This window comes from Panthera uncia, chromosome B1 (assembly GCF_023721935.1).
Source record: "Panthera uncia isolate 11264 chromosome B1, Puncia_PCG_1.0, whole genome shotgun sequence".
NCBI classification, from domain to species: domain Eukaryota; kingdom Metazoa; phylum Chordata; class Mammalia; order Carnivora; family Felidae; genus Panthera; species Panthera uncia.
In genome coordinates, this window is record NC_064811.1 from 194014662 (window position 1) to 194028675 (window position 14014).

Below are 14014 nucleotides of genomic sequence, written 5' to 3' on the forward strand. Positions count from 1 at the left end.
CAGAACCACAGGACACGGACCCAGGCTGCTAGTAAGTGTCATTACACAGGTACCTTACTACTAAGGGGTCACAAAAATAAAAATAAGAAGACATGAGTGTGTTAATAATAACACAACTTCTAGGAAGAGAGAAGAAATTCCCAGTAGAAGGACCAGCCCTGGCCGAAGCAAAGAATCAGAACCGGGCAAGCGTGTGCACAAGGTGGTAAACTGAGGACACGGTGCAAAGAGTCAGAGGAAATGACACAAAGGGGGCAAACAGTAGGAAGTCTTGAAGCCCAGAGATTCTGCTTGGAAAGCCAAGGGCTACGAACTACCCCATCTCTTCAAGAAGAATGAAAACCGAAGCAGAGAATGGGCTATGTGGAAAAACAAATCAGTAAGAATCTCTCAAAAATATACAGTCCTACTACCACAGGTGTATCCAGGGCCTGAGAAGCCGGAACAAAAGGACTGAATTAGAGAAAAAATGTTAAAATCTGGGGCAAATAAAAGCCTGGGAATTAAAGGAGCTAGTGTTAGTTTAAACCAAAAAGGACAGCCCTTCGCAGAGTCACGGCTGTGCGAATCCTTTGGGCAACACATCATACCAGGGAGAATACCCTGAAGACTTAGCCACTGGAACTCCAAAAATTATTCTTGGGGAAAAACATTCCATCGTTGTAAATCTCTTTTTAATCTTTTTTCTCATTCACAAGTTCTTTCTCAAGGATCTAAGTTAAAATTACACGCATGAATTCTATTAAGGCTCTCCTTGGACAGAGAGAGTGATGCAGACGCTCCCCTCCGAGCAGGGACCCTAGGAGCCACGTGGGCTGGACGTCCCTATGCTAAAGACCATCAACTACCACCTTACTCTCCAGCACGTAACTTCCTATGGAGGCCAACGGCCAACCCCCTTCCTTCCAATTAAAATCACCTAAACAATACTGATAAACACCTCTCTTTCTGATTATGTCCCGGAAACCAAATGAACCAGCTTGTTATAATGGTACCTAATGTAAATAAATTCTGAGAACTAAATGCATGGTTCCAAGGCTGTAATACATCCAGGGACATATTTGGGATTCTAAATCAAAGGCTAAAAACAAGACAGGGTATCTTTTCCTGGAACAATTTCTTTTTAAAGTTTGGAGAGGTTTTCGTGACACATTTTTACATTGAAATAAGCATGGTATACAGGGCCAAGAAAGCATCTCCCGAGGACTCCGAAGACGAAGTGTGAAATCCGTCGCGTCGGTATTAACTCTCCTAGGCTAGGACTTTAAACTTTTGCAAATTTTAGTGGAAAAGCTTTAGTAGTCAAAACACACACACTTTGTGCCATCAATTTTTGCTACTCGATGACCTTTACTTCTCCTGCCTGTTCTCAACTAGGTTTCTGATAGGGTTTCTAGACTACAGCGGAGTTACTGAAAGCAGCGATGGTAATAGGTACCTTTACAGTAACTATTCACCATTTATTTTCCGGCAAGAATACGCTAACGAAGAGATCAACAAATGTGGCTACCTAAGAATTCCTCAACAGCGATCCAGCCAAGGCAGTGTCATCATTCCCATCAACTTGTTAAAAGAGAGGGCAGTGAGGAGAGATAGCAAGAAAAGCCAGGCTTTTCTCAGCTACGTTATTATGTAACAAGAGGCCCAAAGTCAGACACACCAGGCAGGACGCACTTGCATAGGGTGTATTCAGCACTGCGCTGCTCCTCAGCCGCCACCACCACCATCACCATCATCATCATCACCACCACCTCCTCCCACCCGCGAAATGTCCCCAGTAAGCCAGGCAGGCTGAGGAACCAGGAGCTAGCCTATGGAAATTGCCCCAAAACCCTGAGCAGTAGACATCACTCACTGCCTACGGGGAAGGCTGAGAAGCTAGGTAATCTGCCCACTGTCACACAGCCTGTTGCGGAACAGCTTATGAACGAGGGTCTGACTGCAAAGCCCGTGTCTTTTTATGATCATCTACTCACCACATATGCAGTCAGTCAAGACAAATGTCACTTAAACCAAGAAAAGGGTGCATTTCATGAGATTGAGTTCTTGACTCATGAGTGTCAAAAGCAGATCTTTAAACAGGCTGAGCGGAAGGAAGAATGGCCCCCATATCCTCACTGCAGAGAAGTTACAAGAGACTAAGAAGGACACATCAAGTGAAAACAACAGAGAAGAGAAACTAATTAAAATGTCAGTTGTCTGGAAGGTCAGACCAAGAAGAGATTCGGATTCTGGCAGGCCTTGTAGATGGTGCGCTAGGAAGTCTAAGGTGAACACAGAAATATTCTTTCTGCTAATTACGTTTTTGGATACTCATTTGCGGCTAATAATCTCAGAGGGGTTTTCAAAAGGGCACCCAGACACCACTGGCCAATGACCCGTGGACATGCATAAGCCTTGGGGGCCTCTGGAACCGGGAACTACACACAAATTTGTATGTGCTCATTTTTCTGGGCACATTCCTTCATATTCTGACTAAAACCGGCAATTCTAACGTAATTTAAAATCACTATCTAGTTACGTTCCCAGGCTATGGGTTTTTAAACAGGCATTCAGAAAAGCGCCTTTCTCCAATCCTGAAGGCTGACTGGTATAGGACCCACTACCAGGAAGTCTGAGGCCCTCGGGGGTCAGGTTAAGGGGACGAGGGCATGGCTCTCCAACCTGGGAAGTGAGACCTTTCTTCAGGCCAGTTGTGGGCTGACTGTGGAGCTCAAACTTCCCATATTGCTTTCTAGCTCCAAACACAAGCAGGAAACAAAACAAAACCGCTCTCTTCCAAAAGTCCTCCCTCTGAAGTAACGTATATAAAGGCCAGCGCGTAGGAAGCACCCACATTGGCATGACAGTAGCAGTTCTTATCTTATTGTCACTATTTGTCCCACCGCCTCTAGGAATGTGTTCACGCTAGCTCCACGGTGCCATTAATCAACTATTTCCACACCGAAACCTAGAAAACGGGGGGCGGGCAGGGAACCTGAACAAGGAATCTGAAGACAGAATCCTCTTAGGCCCAAAAAAAACTTTAATGAAATTAACCAGTGGGTCAATGCAAAGGAAATCTGGGCTAGCATGAGCCGCTCCCTACCCTGGACCCGAGTCCTTCACATTCGGAGATTGGAAGCCCGGGAGAAATGTGTCATCGGCAGCAGACAGCAGGAGCAGGACGCTGGTGGTAGGGAAGCCCGGCACGTCCGGAGAAACACTGAAATCCCTGGCCTGCCCTACAGGCCAGCGTTAGAAGCAGACACTGACTGTCATCTGGTGGCTCGGCTGCCTCAAAACTCCTATCAACCCTTGTCCCATAAAATCAACTCTTGTCCCATAAAGCAGAGCATAATCACCAATGAGCACAACTGAGAAAAATGCATTTCAGCCTCTGCCTCCTTCCTCTACCTTACCTAGGGCACAGGCAGTGATAAAAGCAACCAAATCATAAGCGTGAAGGTACACCGTTGACAGGAGGAAGATAAACAGCCAAGGCTGAAGTGATTTTCCATTACGGTACAATCGTCCATCAGGCTGGTGTGGCTTTGAACTCCCGGGTACTACACTTTTTAAAGTAATAACAATGGACTTTGGCGAGTGCGCATCAGAAGCAGTTACGGGTTTGATAAAAAGAAGTGGGATTTTCTCTGGACTGAATTATTTGTTGAACTAAAAAGTACCTGAACCAGGGCCAGTTTCTTGGGTTTTGATAGCATACAACAGCTACATAACACGCCATCCCTGGGGAAATTGATTAAGAGGTCATGGACTCCATATACTATTTTCGCAAGTTCTTGAGAATCTATAATTATTTCAAAATAAGAAGTTTTTTTAAAAGTGCCTTAAAGTATACACTGTGCTATAATCGAAGACCGGAGTCTTCTGTGTTTCTTCAGACAGAATAGCAAGCTATAATTAAAGCAAAACATTTGATGAGGCAAAAGGAACTGCAGATATTAGAAATTAATATAGTACTGTCTTTAGGGAAGGAGTAGTCACTTACTAGCACAAACTTTCTGCAACTTAACAGTCAAATATGTAAGATGTGTATACCCTTTGACCCAATTTTACTTCCAGAAACATAACTTCCAAAAAGAAGGCATAAATTATTTAAAGAACTATTCAAAGAAACAGAATAAAGGAAAGAAAATGGCTTATTTACACCCATTCAAGGGAGAAGGGTAGGTTTAGGAAAATCCAGTTTTCATATTCCTGACTTTCCAAAAAAGTAAAATCATAAAAATATAAGATCATGATATAACGTCTGCATTGAAAATTCATGTTTCAACAGCAACAAAAATTCATTTAAAGGAATAAAAACATTACTCTGAAAGCCCATCTACTTTCTGTAGAAAACCTATATTTCATGCAAATGAAATACAAACCTGTGCTTTGATGATTTGCTAAATATATTATGTTTTCTTTATTTTTTGGCAAGTCTCCATATAGCAATATCTGAAAGATAAAACAGAAAGAAACGTTACTTTAACATCTCAAAACATGCACCACTGTAACAAAACAGGTCAAAGAATCGGCAACGTCATGAATATCTCCATCCAGAATGAACAAAGATTAGATTTCTCTCAGAAGCATCAGAGACCATAAGTGGCACAGGTTTATCGTAGTTGAGTGCAGAGCAGGTCATAGAGTGGAACAGAATGATCAACATCCTCATGAGAAAAGCAGAAGCATTTACTGACCGCTTACAATCTCCGGAACCCTTTTTGTAAGATACGCCCCCCTTCAAAAAGCCTACCGTGTACCGGAAGAGACAGCCATGGATACATACAACTGTAATGAGACGTAATGCAAACTTGATGAAAATATGGCACATTTTATATTGAAGAACTGTCAACTGTGGAGCAGAAGCAGCATCCATCAGCTGTGATTTCAGCAAATGAGACGAAGGAAGGATGTTCATGAAAAGGTGGACGAAGAAATGGAATCGGAAGTGTCTGAGACCTGTTGAGGCATCTTAGCGGCTTAGCAGTCAGACCAAGCTACCTGCAGGGCTGGTGAGCTGGAGCAGGGAGACCCCACAGAGACCCGAATCAGAATGGGAAAGTCTTCTGAATACCGCACTGAAGACTAAAACATGATTTTGTGAGTAACAGGGAAACACGGTTCATGATTAGGACTCTCGGTAGCTCTGTGAAGAACAGAGAAAGCTCGCTGGGGTGCCTGGCTGGCTCAGGCGGTGAAACATGTGACTCTTGATCTCAGAGTCACGAATTCAAGCCCCATGATGGACATGGAACTAAGTTAAGAAAATTAAAAAATAAGAAATAAAACAAAAGAACATGAAAGTTCAGGATACATGTGACTTCCAGGAAAGGGGGGAGGCTTCAACATGGGAGGGTACACAGTGGCTTCAACTCTTAGAAGTCATGTTTTATTTCTTAAACCGGATGGTGGGAACATAGGTGTTTGTTATAGTTTTTCTGTAGTTTTGCATGTCTTAAATGTAAATGTTTCATAATAAATTATTTAAAGAAGTTAAAAGTATATTTTTAAAGACTTTAAAGGAAAGGACTGCTAACAGTGGTATTTTTTTTTTACTCAGGGCATTTTTGTTTCTGTACCTTGTGATCATGGATTATGCAAGATTATGAATCAACCAAGGCTTTTTAGATATCCACACAGATATATTGGTGGCAACACTCTTCATTACTATCTTAACAACAGAAGAAAGAAAATGACATTAACCCAGCATCTCTGTAGAAAAATGGAAATAGAGGGCATAGAGGTCTGGACGTCAGGAACTCAGACTGAGATTTCTATTATCTTCCTCAGAAAACTATTCAGTGCTATACATGTAATTTATAATACATATAATTGTTTAGATATTTGCTTAAGTTTTTATTAAAAAAGGAAATCAGTGCCAACAAAACAAAACAAAACCCTAAACCAATAGTTTGATCTACGCAGGGTTATAATAGGGAGTTCTTGTTTGTGAGCAATCCCCGTTCTCTCACCAAAAAGCCAGAACTGCTTCGAGTCCATTGGCTACAATGCACTGGCTTTATGGTACTGCAGCGATGCGACTGTTTTTTGGCTTAAGTTCCTTGGATGACACACTCACATTTAAAGGTTACTACTCTTTGGAGACCTGCCTGCCCTCAAGCTGAAGTCAGCACTTGAACCATACAAGAAGAGACCCTCCTTTTCCTATCCTGCTCTGGGCTTGGGTAACAGACTGCTAGGCTGTAGCCTCTGAAGGGCAGATAACAGACAAGTTATGAAAAGGTGTTATTTTAGATTGTGGTAATTCTGGTGTGTGCTGATTAGATGGGGGCCGGTGGCGCAGACAGTGAAAGGATTCACCCCAGGCAGAGCAAGGGAGATGGAAGTTTACTGAATACACTGCAGAAAGCAGCAGGCGGGACAGCAGAGGAGACACTCTTCCAGGAGGTGATGGTGAGGGGCTTTAGTTACAGGGTGGAGTGAGGAAGGATGGGAACGTAATGAATTTTCCCGTTTTTGGTAGCTGTGCCTGGCTGGCAGTGGCCCGTTGGTTGGTTAGTGCCTACGGCCATTCCTGGTGGGTCACTTAATGAGCCTCTTTGCGTTCAGCTTGTGGTCGCTCTGGGCCCTTTTGCCTTGAGTTTCCATTGCTCAAGCCTGCTGCCTAAAAGCGGCCTCTACAGTAGCTAGAGACAGTAAGATAAGCAATGAATTTTTTAAAACTTTTTTTAATGTTTATTTATTTTTGAGAGAGACAGGGAGACCCAGAACATGAAGCAGGCTCCAAGCTTTCAGCTGTCAGCACAGAGCCCAACGCGGGGCTCGAACTCACGGGCCGTGAGATGGTGACCTGAGCCAAAGTCGGACGTTCAACCAACTGAGCCACCCAAGCGCCCCAGATAAGCAATGAATTGGGCAAAACAGAGAAAATGTAGTTCTACTGCTACACCACTCAGAAGGGGGGAAAAAACCACAACAACGAATTCATAGCCACTTAAGGGAAAATACATAATACATCATTCATAGTTTTAAAGATTACTCTTTGATATGAATAGTATCTCACTGAAATAAAAGCTATTTCCAAATGAAATGCAGGATGGTACAAAAGTGGGTAAGCCTTTCACAAAACATAATTTAATATCTTAAAGTAGGTATTTGGATGATTGCCTATTTAAGTTTTTTCATTTGCCGCTGTAACTTCAACAGAAATAAGTTAGAAAAGAGTAGTCTTCCTAATTAAAACTTGAAAATATCTAAAAGCAAAGTAAATGAAATTATGAACTGCAAATCTTATTGTAATAGTTGCATATCATTCTTAAGTACTTTGAAAAAATGTTGATTAACCAAAGAAAGGAACGCAGAATTACAATGTTAGGTATCATATATATGAAGTTTTAAGGTCCTTCACTTGATTTACCAGATTTCAAAGAAAAAACTTTTCGTTCTAATTTGAAATTGTCAAATTTCTTTCATTAGGTGGAAAGTTCATTTTTCAATTTACTAACATGGAGAGGAGGAAAAAATTTTCATTTTTTAAGAATGCAGAATCTCAAAATACTTAAGAGCGATTACTACCTTACTAAGTATACAATGGACAGACAGGTGTAGTGTTCGCTAAATGTAAAAGAAAAAGTTTCTAAGAATTTACAACATACCCATACACATAAATATAAACACAAAAGGGCAGGCTGCCCCAAGATAGTCCACTTTGGCAAAAAGATTATTTCAAGTTCAAAGTAATCAAAACCCAGCAGATGCAGGAAAAGATACCTGCTTGCCTCTCTCTCTCCGCTCCTCTCAACTGCCTAAATTTGCATTGAAAAGGGGAGCCTGTACGAGGAAGAGAGCAATTAACAGAGACTCCTCTTTACCTAAGAAACTTATTTGCATAATAGAGCAGCCTTTGTTTTTCAAAACATCTCCTTTAGCTTCCTGCTAAAGGCCTTCTCCACTTTGGATCTGCAGACCCTTCCCTTGTCCTCAGCTCCTGTAAGCATCACAGGGCCTCACTATCTTCGCAATCTGCCTGTGTGGAGTCCCATAAATATGCCTATTAAGTTTGATTTTCTCCTGTTCATCTGTCTCATGGCAACTTGAGTCTAAGTCCAGCTGGAAGGACCACAGGGCAGAGGAAGTTCTTCCTCCCCCACAATTCTATTGACGACCTATAAGCCCACCTGCGCCCTCTCATTCTAACCCAGAGCCCAGGATTAATCACACTCCCTTTTGCACCAGGACGAACCCTGTTCACACTCCTATGGGAGCATCCACACGCTGTGTGCGTGTGTGCGTATCCTATCCCTTAGAGCTCATAAGCTCTTCCGTGGCAGGGTCGTCTTCATTTTTCTACCCCAGGGCTTAGCACTCAGGTGGTTTTGAGCACAAATTTACTGAATCATTAAGTTGCACTTTTATTTTTCACAAGTAGATAAAGCTGCATCTCATTTTCAGCAGTAAGAGGTTTTGGAATAAACAAAGTAAAATGCTTTAAGGGCACCAGTGACTTTTTAAGGCATCCATTCTGGGAATCTTCTAGTACATGTATTTCGAATCACATTAATCAGGTTTTTTTTGCAGGTGATTTGTTCCTTCAAAATCAGGCAGATGAAAAACATACGGCTTTTTTGTTATTCCTAACTCTTTAATTTTAGATTCATCATAATTGTTCGATTTTAGGCTCACCCATTTCTTAAAAGCTCATCTAGAGTCCTTTTTCCTTTTCATTTTATTAGAAGGGGACAATAAAAATGCTCCATGAATAATTATCTTCATGGCAACACTCTGGTGACTTCTGCTTTAGTCAAACAAACCTGCCCAAAGGGCTATCAGAAGAAGGCATGAACTGAGCTGGACTTCTTCCCCTCTCCATGATCTTTACATTGTTTACTCTTCTCCATGATATGTAAACAACCTGAAGACTCTCTGTATCCTGAAAAGAGGCAGTGAAATGGAATCGAAAGCAATCACGTTTAACACAATAGAAGTAGAATACCCAACTGATGACACCACCAGGACACGGATGTATAGCATTCTTTCTTTGTGGGGAAAAACAAACAAACAAACAAACAAGATTCTTCATTTATCCCAATAATATCCATTTTCTTTCAGCAAGCAAAGTGAACTTTTTAACTTTCTCACTGCCCTTAAGTATAGTCTGTTGAGGGGGGTCAGAGCATGCTACCCCCAAATATGCCCCTTTGGCACAGGATTACTTTGAGCTGAAGGCAAGTAAGGAACAGCAGACACCCCTTCTGCCTGCCTGAGGCATGAACTTTCGTTTTTCCAGGTGACATTAATACCCCTTCCTAAAGGTGTTCCCTTCTAAAGTGCCAGGAAGACCAGAGGCAGCCGATGGAGTCTGCAGAGCAAAGCTTACTAAACCATCCTTTTCTAGCACACATTCCCCAGGGACCTTCCCACAATTTACCAGCCCGAAAAAGGTCCGAAGCCCTTGTTCTATCTAGCCATGTTTCCAAAGTTACTGCCCTTTGTTAACATGACATATAAACCCCTAAGCCGAGTCTATTCAGTTCTTTTGGTCTCCACTTCTTTTCTGTGAGGCACCAATGCATGTAAAAATATTAACATCAGAAAATGTCTTTTCGCCTGTTAATCTGGCTTTTATCAGTTTGATGCGCAGACCTCAGCTATAAACCTAAGAAAGTGGAGGAAAAGCTTTTCCTCCTCTGCAGTGCAACATAACAGTCACTAAGAGCCCAGGCTAAAGTATTTTATTTGAATTAAGACTCGGATGTGAAGGGCACCCGGGGGGCTCAGTCGGCTGGGCATCGGACTCCACTCCGGCTCAGGCCACGATCTCATGGTTCCGGAGTATGAACCCCACAGCGTGTAGCCCACTGGCGATCCTCTGTCCCCTCCTCTCTCTGCACTCCCCCCTCCCCCACTAGGCACTCTCAAAAATAAACATTAAGGAAAAAAAAAAAAAAGACTTCGATTTGAATCCTAGTCTATCACCTTACTATGTGAACTTGAGTAAAAGTACCTTACCTCTCTCATCTATTTCTTTACAAGTAAAATGATTGTAATAACAGCAACCACTCCTCATGCGGTTGTGGTGAAATTTATGACACTAGTCGTGCCATGCTTTAAATATAGTAACTATCCCTCCAAAAGCTAATGTTGTTCTTACTACTGTCCAACAGTGAAGTTTTTTATTCAAAACTGTGTTAAGTGATGAATAAGAGAAAAAAAGTCTCTGATTACACAGAAATGTGTATAAAGAATGTGTTCTAATAAGATTACATGCATAATCTACACTGTTTATAATCATTTAAAATGAATTTTCAACAGTATTTTTTTTATGCCAATGGAATATACTACCGGTTAGCCAGTACAAGATTTTTACTGCAATGCAAACAAAAACACTGGTCTTTTTCTGCTCAATCTGAAACAACACTTCACTGAACAGGAAGTCTGATGCCCCTCAGAACCAAGATCAAATTATACACATAGCCATTTGTCTAATCACCAGTATGTGAAAATAATGATCGAGCAACATTTAAAATGGAACCTTACGAATCACAAAGCTTTCTTGTACATTCCTCATGTAAATCTCTTGGTATTGTCCTTACTCTCTAGGGTGTGTTTTTCTGAGCATCTACAATGCACCACTCATTGAAGGCAGTTTCACATATTATCTCATTTACTCTTGGAAATAAAATGACAGTAAGTAGTCCACTTAAGGATGAGAATATGGAGTTGAGACACTGACTTACTCAAGTCGACACACACGGTGGCAGAGAACGAGGAATCACGCTCTGGTTTCTCACACCAAGATCTGAAACTGTTTTGACAGGCACAAAACTATTGTCTGCAAAAATTCCAAATACTAGGAGCTTATGTGATTTTTTTCAATCTGAATTCTAAGGAGATAAGATACTCATGAGAAAAAAAAGACATAAAAAATTTTCCTCAGCACCTGGGTGGCTCAGTGGGTTAAGTTAAGTGTGGGACTCCTGGTTTCCACTCTGGTCATGATACCACCGTGGTGGGACAGAGCCCTGCATCGGGCTCTGGGCTGACAGCTCAGCACCTGCTTGGGATTCTCTCTCTCCCTCTCTGCCCCTCCTGTGTGTGTGCTCGCTTGCTCGCTCTCTCTCTCTCTCTCTCTCTCTCAAATAATAAATTAAAAAAATGTTTTTCCTCCAGAAATACAAGTTAAGGATGGGAGCACAGCAATCTGTGAGCTGCTGAGCGCTGGCATCCATTCTGCAGGATCCAACTTCCGGAACCACCTGCTTATGCACGATGCTCCCTAGAGCGAAGCAAGTGCTGGGATTCACACGCATGACTCCTCAATTTCCTCAGCTCTTTATTCACTTCTTTCCTTTATAAATAACTTATCTCATATACACTTTTTTAAAGTGACTTCCTCCTACACTGCCGAATTGTGTGTCACTGGAGAGTAGAGATGACTTTCTTAATCTAAAACCTGAGAGCCTAGCATGTGGTTAGCAGTTAAGGTGATGCTCCTTTCTAGGTGTCGACCCCCTCATTTCTTTGTGCTCTTGAAATTCCCACCTGGAGACCAGGCAGAGTAAGGCTGTCTTAAGATACCACTTACGGGGGCGCCTGGGTGGCTCAGTCGGTTAAGCCTCCGACTTCAGCTCAGGTCACGATCTCACGGTCCGTGAGTTCGAGCCCCGCGTCGGGCTCTGGGCTGATGGCTCAGAGCCTGGAGCCTGCTTCCGATTCTGTGTCTCCCTCTCTCTCTGTCCCTCCCCCGTTCATGTTCTGTCTCTCTCTGTCTCAAAAACAAACGTTAAAAAAAAATTTAAAAAAAAGATACCACTTACAACACCCTCTAAGACACCCAAGCGCATTGCTGGTTCCCACAGAGAAAGAGGAACAAACCTTAGAGAACCGCATAGGTTCAAAAGCAGCAAAAGGTACAGGTGTTTACTGACAAGTCAATAAAGGTTTCTCTATGTTGCTGACTGTTCCAGAAGGCCTGCTTTTATTTATTTTTTACGTTTCTTTCTTTCTTTTGTGAGAGAGAGACAGAGGGAGGGAGGGTGGGGCAGAGAGAGAGGGAGAGAATCCCAAGCAGGCTCCGTGCTGTCAGCGACAAGGCAGACTTCCTCGATCCCGGGAACCATGAGATCATGACCTGAACCAAAACCAAGAGTCCGACACTCAACCGACTGAGCCACCTGGGCACCCTTAGAACTCCCTCTTTTACAAAGTGTCTGACGTTATTCTTTCTCAGTGGTACCTCTGAGGGTACAGTTCATGTCTCTTTCCCCTTTACCTACTTAAGAATACAATCAGACTCACTAGACCTGCTGTCCCTGTTAAATCAAAACCTGTCAACCAGTAAGGTCCTTCAAGAATCCATCCCCATTAACAGTGGATCCACACTTCCACAGAAACCCAACCAGACCAGCATCCCAAGTACTTCCGCCCTTTGGTTAAAGGCAAAAATCGAGTCAAACTATTCTCCCCTTGATTGCCATCTCCAAAAGGTTACATACAATCTTGTGGAGAGGGCAATACAGACGTAAAATCTGCTAATGTTATGTTAATATCACGTATGCGATCCTGACACCAAGAGGGGGTGAGGAAGAGCTGGGGCCTGAGTTGGAAGAAAGTAGCTACAGAAGAGTGGTCCAAAGGCACGTGGCTGAAAACACACCGGGGCCTCTGGGGCCTGGGGAGGAAGCAGTGGTTGGCCTACAGTGAAACCAGTGAAAGGAAAAACTGGCCAGGGCAGAATTTAGACGGCTTTGAAGGCCACCCTCAGGAATCTTCATTTTCGTTCAGTTATCAATCGAGGGCCTCTTTCTCCTAAGCATGCCGTGATACTTAACTCCTGTTTGAAATAGGATTCAAAGCAGTTCAGGATAAGTGACACAGCCTTCCTGAATAATCCAGGCAGCTGTCTCACCTTCGTGTCACCAAGCTGACAAACACGAACACTCCCATCTCAGGATCAACCTCTACTGGGATTGTTCGTGCATGCTTTTCCTGGCACGAATAAATCGAGAGTGGGATCTCGTTCCAAGCAACATAACCACACCACCTGGCAAAGCATCTTCAGAAAATGGATCCTGAAGCCGGAGCGCCATATACGGAATCCTGCCTCAGCTACCACACATGTGAACTCTTTGTGCTGTGTTCCCCAGGGTAAAGGGGAAGAAGGCGCCTACCTTGTAAGGGTGGCAGGCCGATGGCAGCACAACACCAGGCACACAGTCAGCACTCACGAAATGCCAAGTTGTTAGGAACCCCTTCCTCTCCTTTCTCCTTCACCTCCAGGCACAAGGCCCCAGCTACCTTGAAGATGGATCCAGGGTTCTTTCCATTCTTTCCATGTCCACTCTGCCCATTACTCTGACCACCATCTCTCGCCGGGATTACTACAAACCCTCCCACACCAGCCCTTTGTCAGAGCTCTGTGCAAATGTCACTTGCTTGGGCAAACTTCCCCAGCCTCCTGCCCTCCACCCACTAGTCTCAATCTCATAGAGCACGGTACATTGTAATTCTGTTGCTACTGCTTGTGTCCCACCAGAGGGTGAGCTCCATGAGGGGAGGGATCTTGTCTCCAGTTTCCCCACCTACCCCTTAGCACCCAGCACAGGACTGGAACAGGGTGCACACTCCAGTACTGTATGTATGAGGGAAGGAAGGAAGGAAGGAAGGAAGGAAGGAAGGAAGGAAGGAGAAAGGAAGGAAGGAAGGAAGGAAGGAAGGAGAAAGGAAGGAAGGAAGGAGAAAGGAAGGAAGGAAGGAAGGAAGGAAGGATAAAGGAAGGAAGGAAGGAAAGTTTCTGGGGACTCCTTAGAAGTTACTACTTAGTTTGGGGTTGTATTAAACCTGTGTTTAAGAAACCATAATAAAATGAGAAAATATCGGGGCGCCTGGGTGGCTCAGTTGATTAAGCGTCCGACTTCAGCTTAGGTCATGGTCTTGCGGGTCGTGGGTTCAAGCCCCGCGTGGGGCTCTATGCTGATGGCTCAGAGCCTGGAGCCTGTTTTCGGATCCTGTGTCTCCCTCTCTCTCTGCTCCTCCCCTCCTCACGCTCTCTCTCAAAAATGAA

The 14014-nt window shown here is 43.3% G+C and overlaps 1 protein-coding gene across 1 annotated transcript in view; it reads right to left on the reverse strand.

The window, feature by feature from the left end:
* The window catches only part of AGPAT5 (1-acylglycerol-3-phosphate O-acyltransferase 5), a 61597-nt gene that overhangs the window by 41361 nt on the left and 6222 nt on the right, over window positions 1-14014 (reverse strand). The window contains exon 2 of the mRNA XM_049631818.1: window positions 4374-4443. Coding sequence (XP_049487775.1) covers window positions 4374-4443 — 70 coding nt within the window. The remainder of the gene's footprint in view (window positions 1-4373; window positions 4444-14014) is intronic.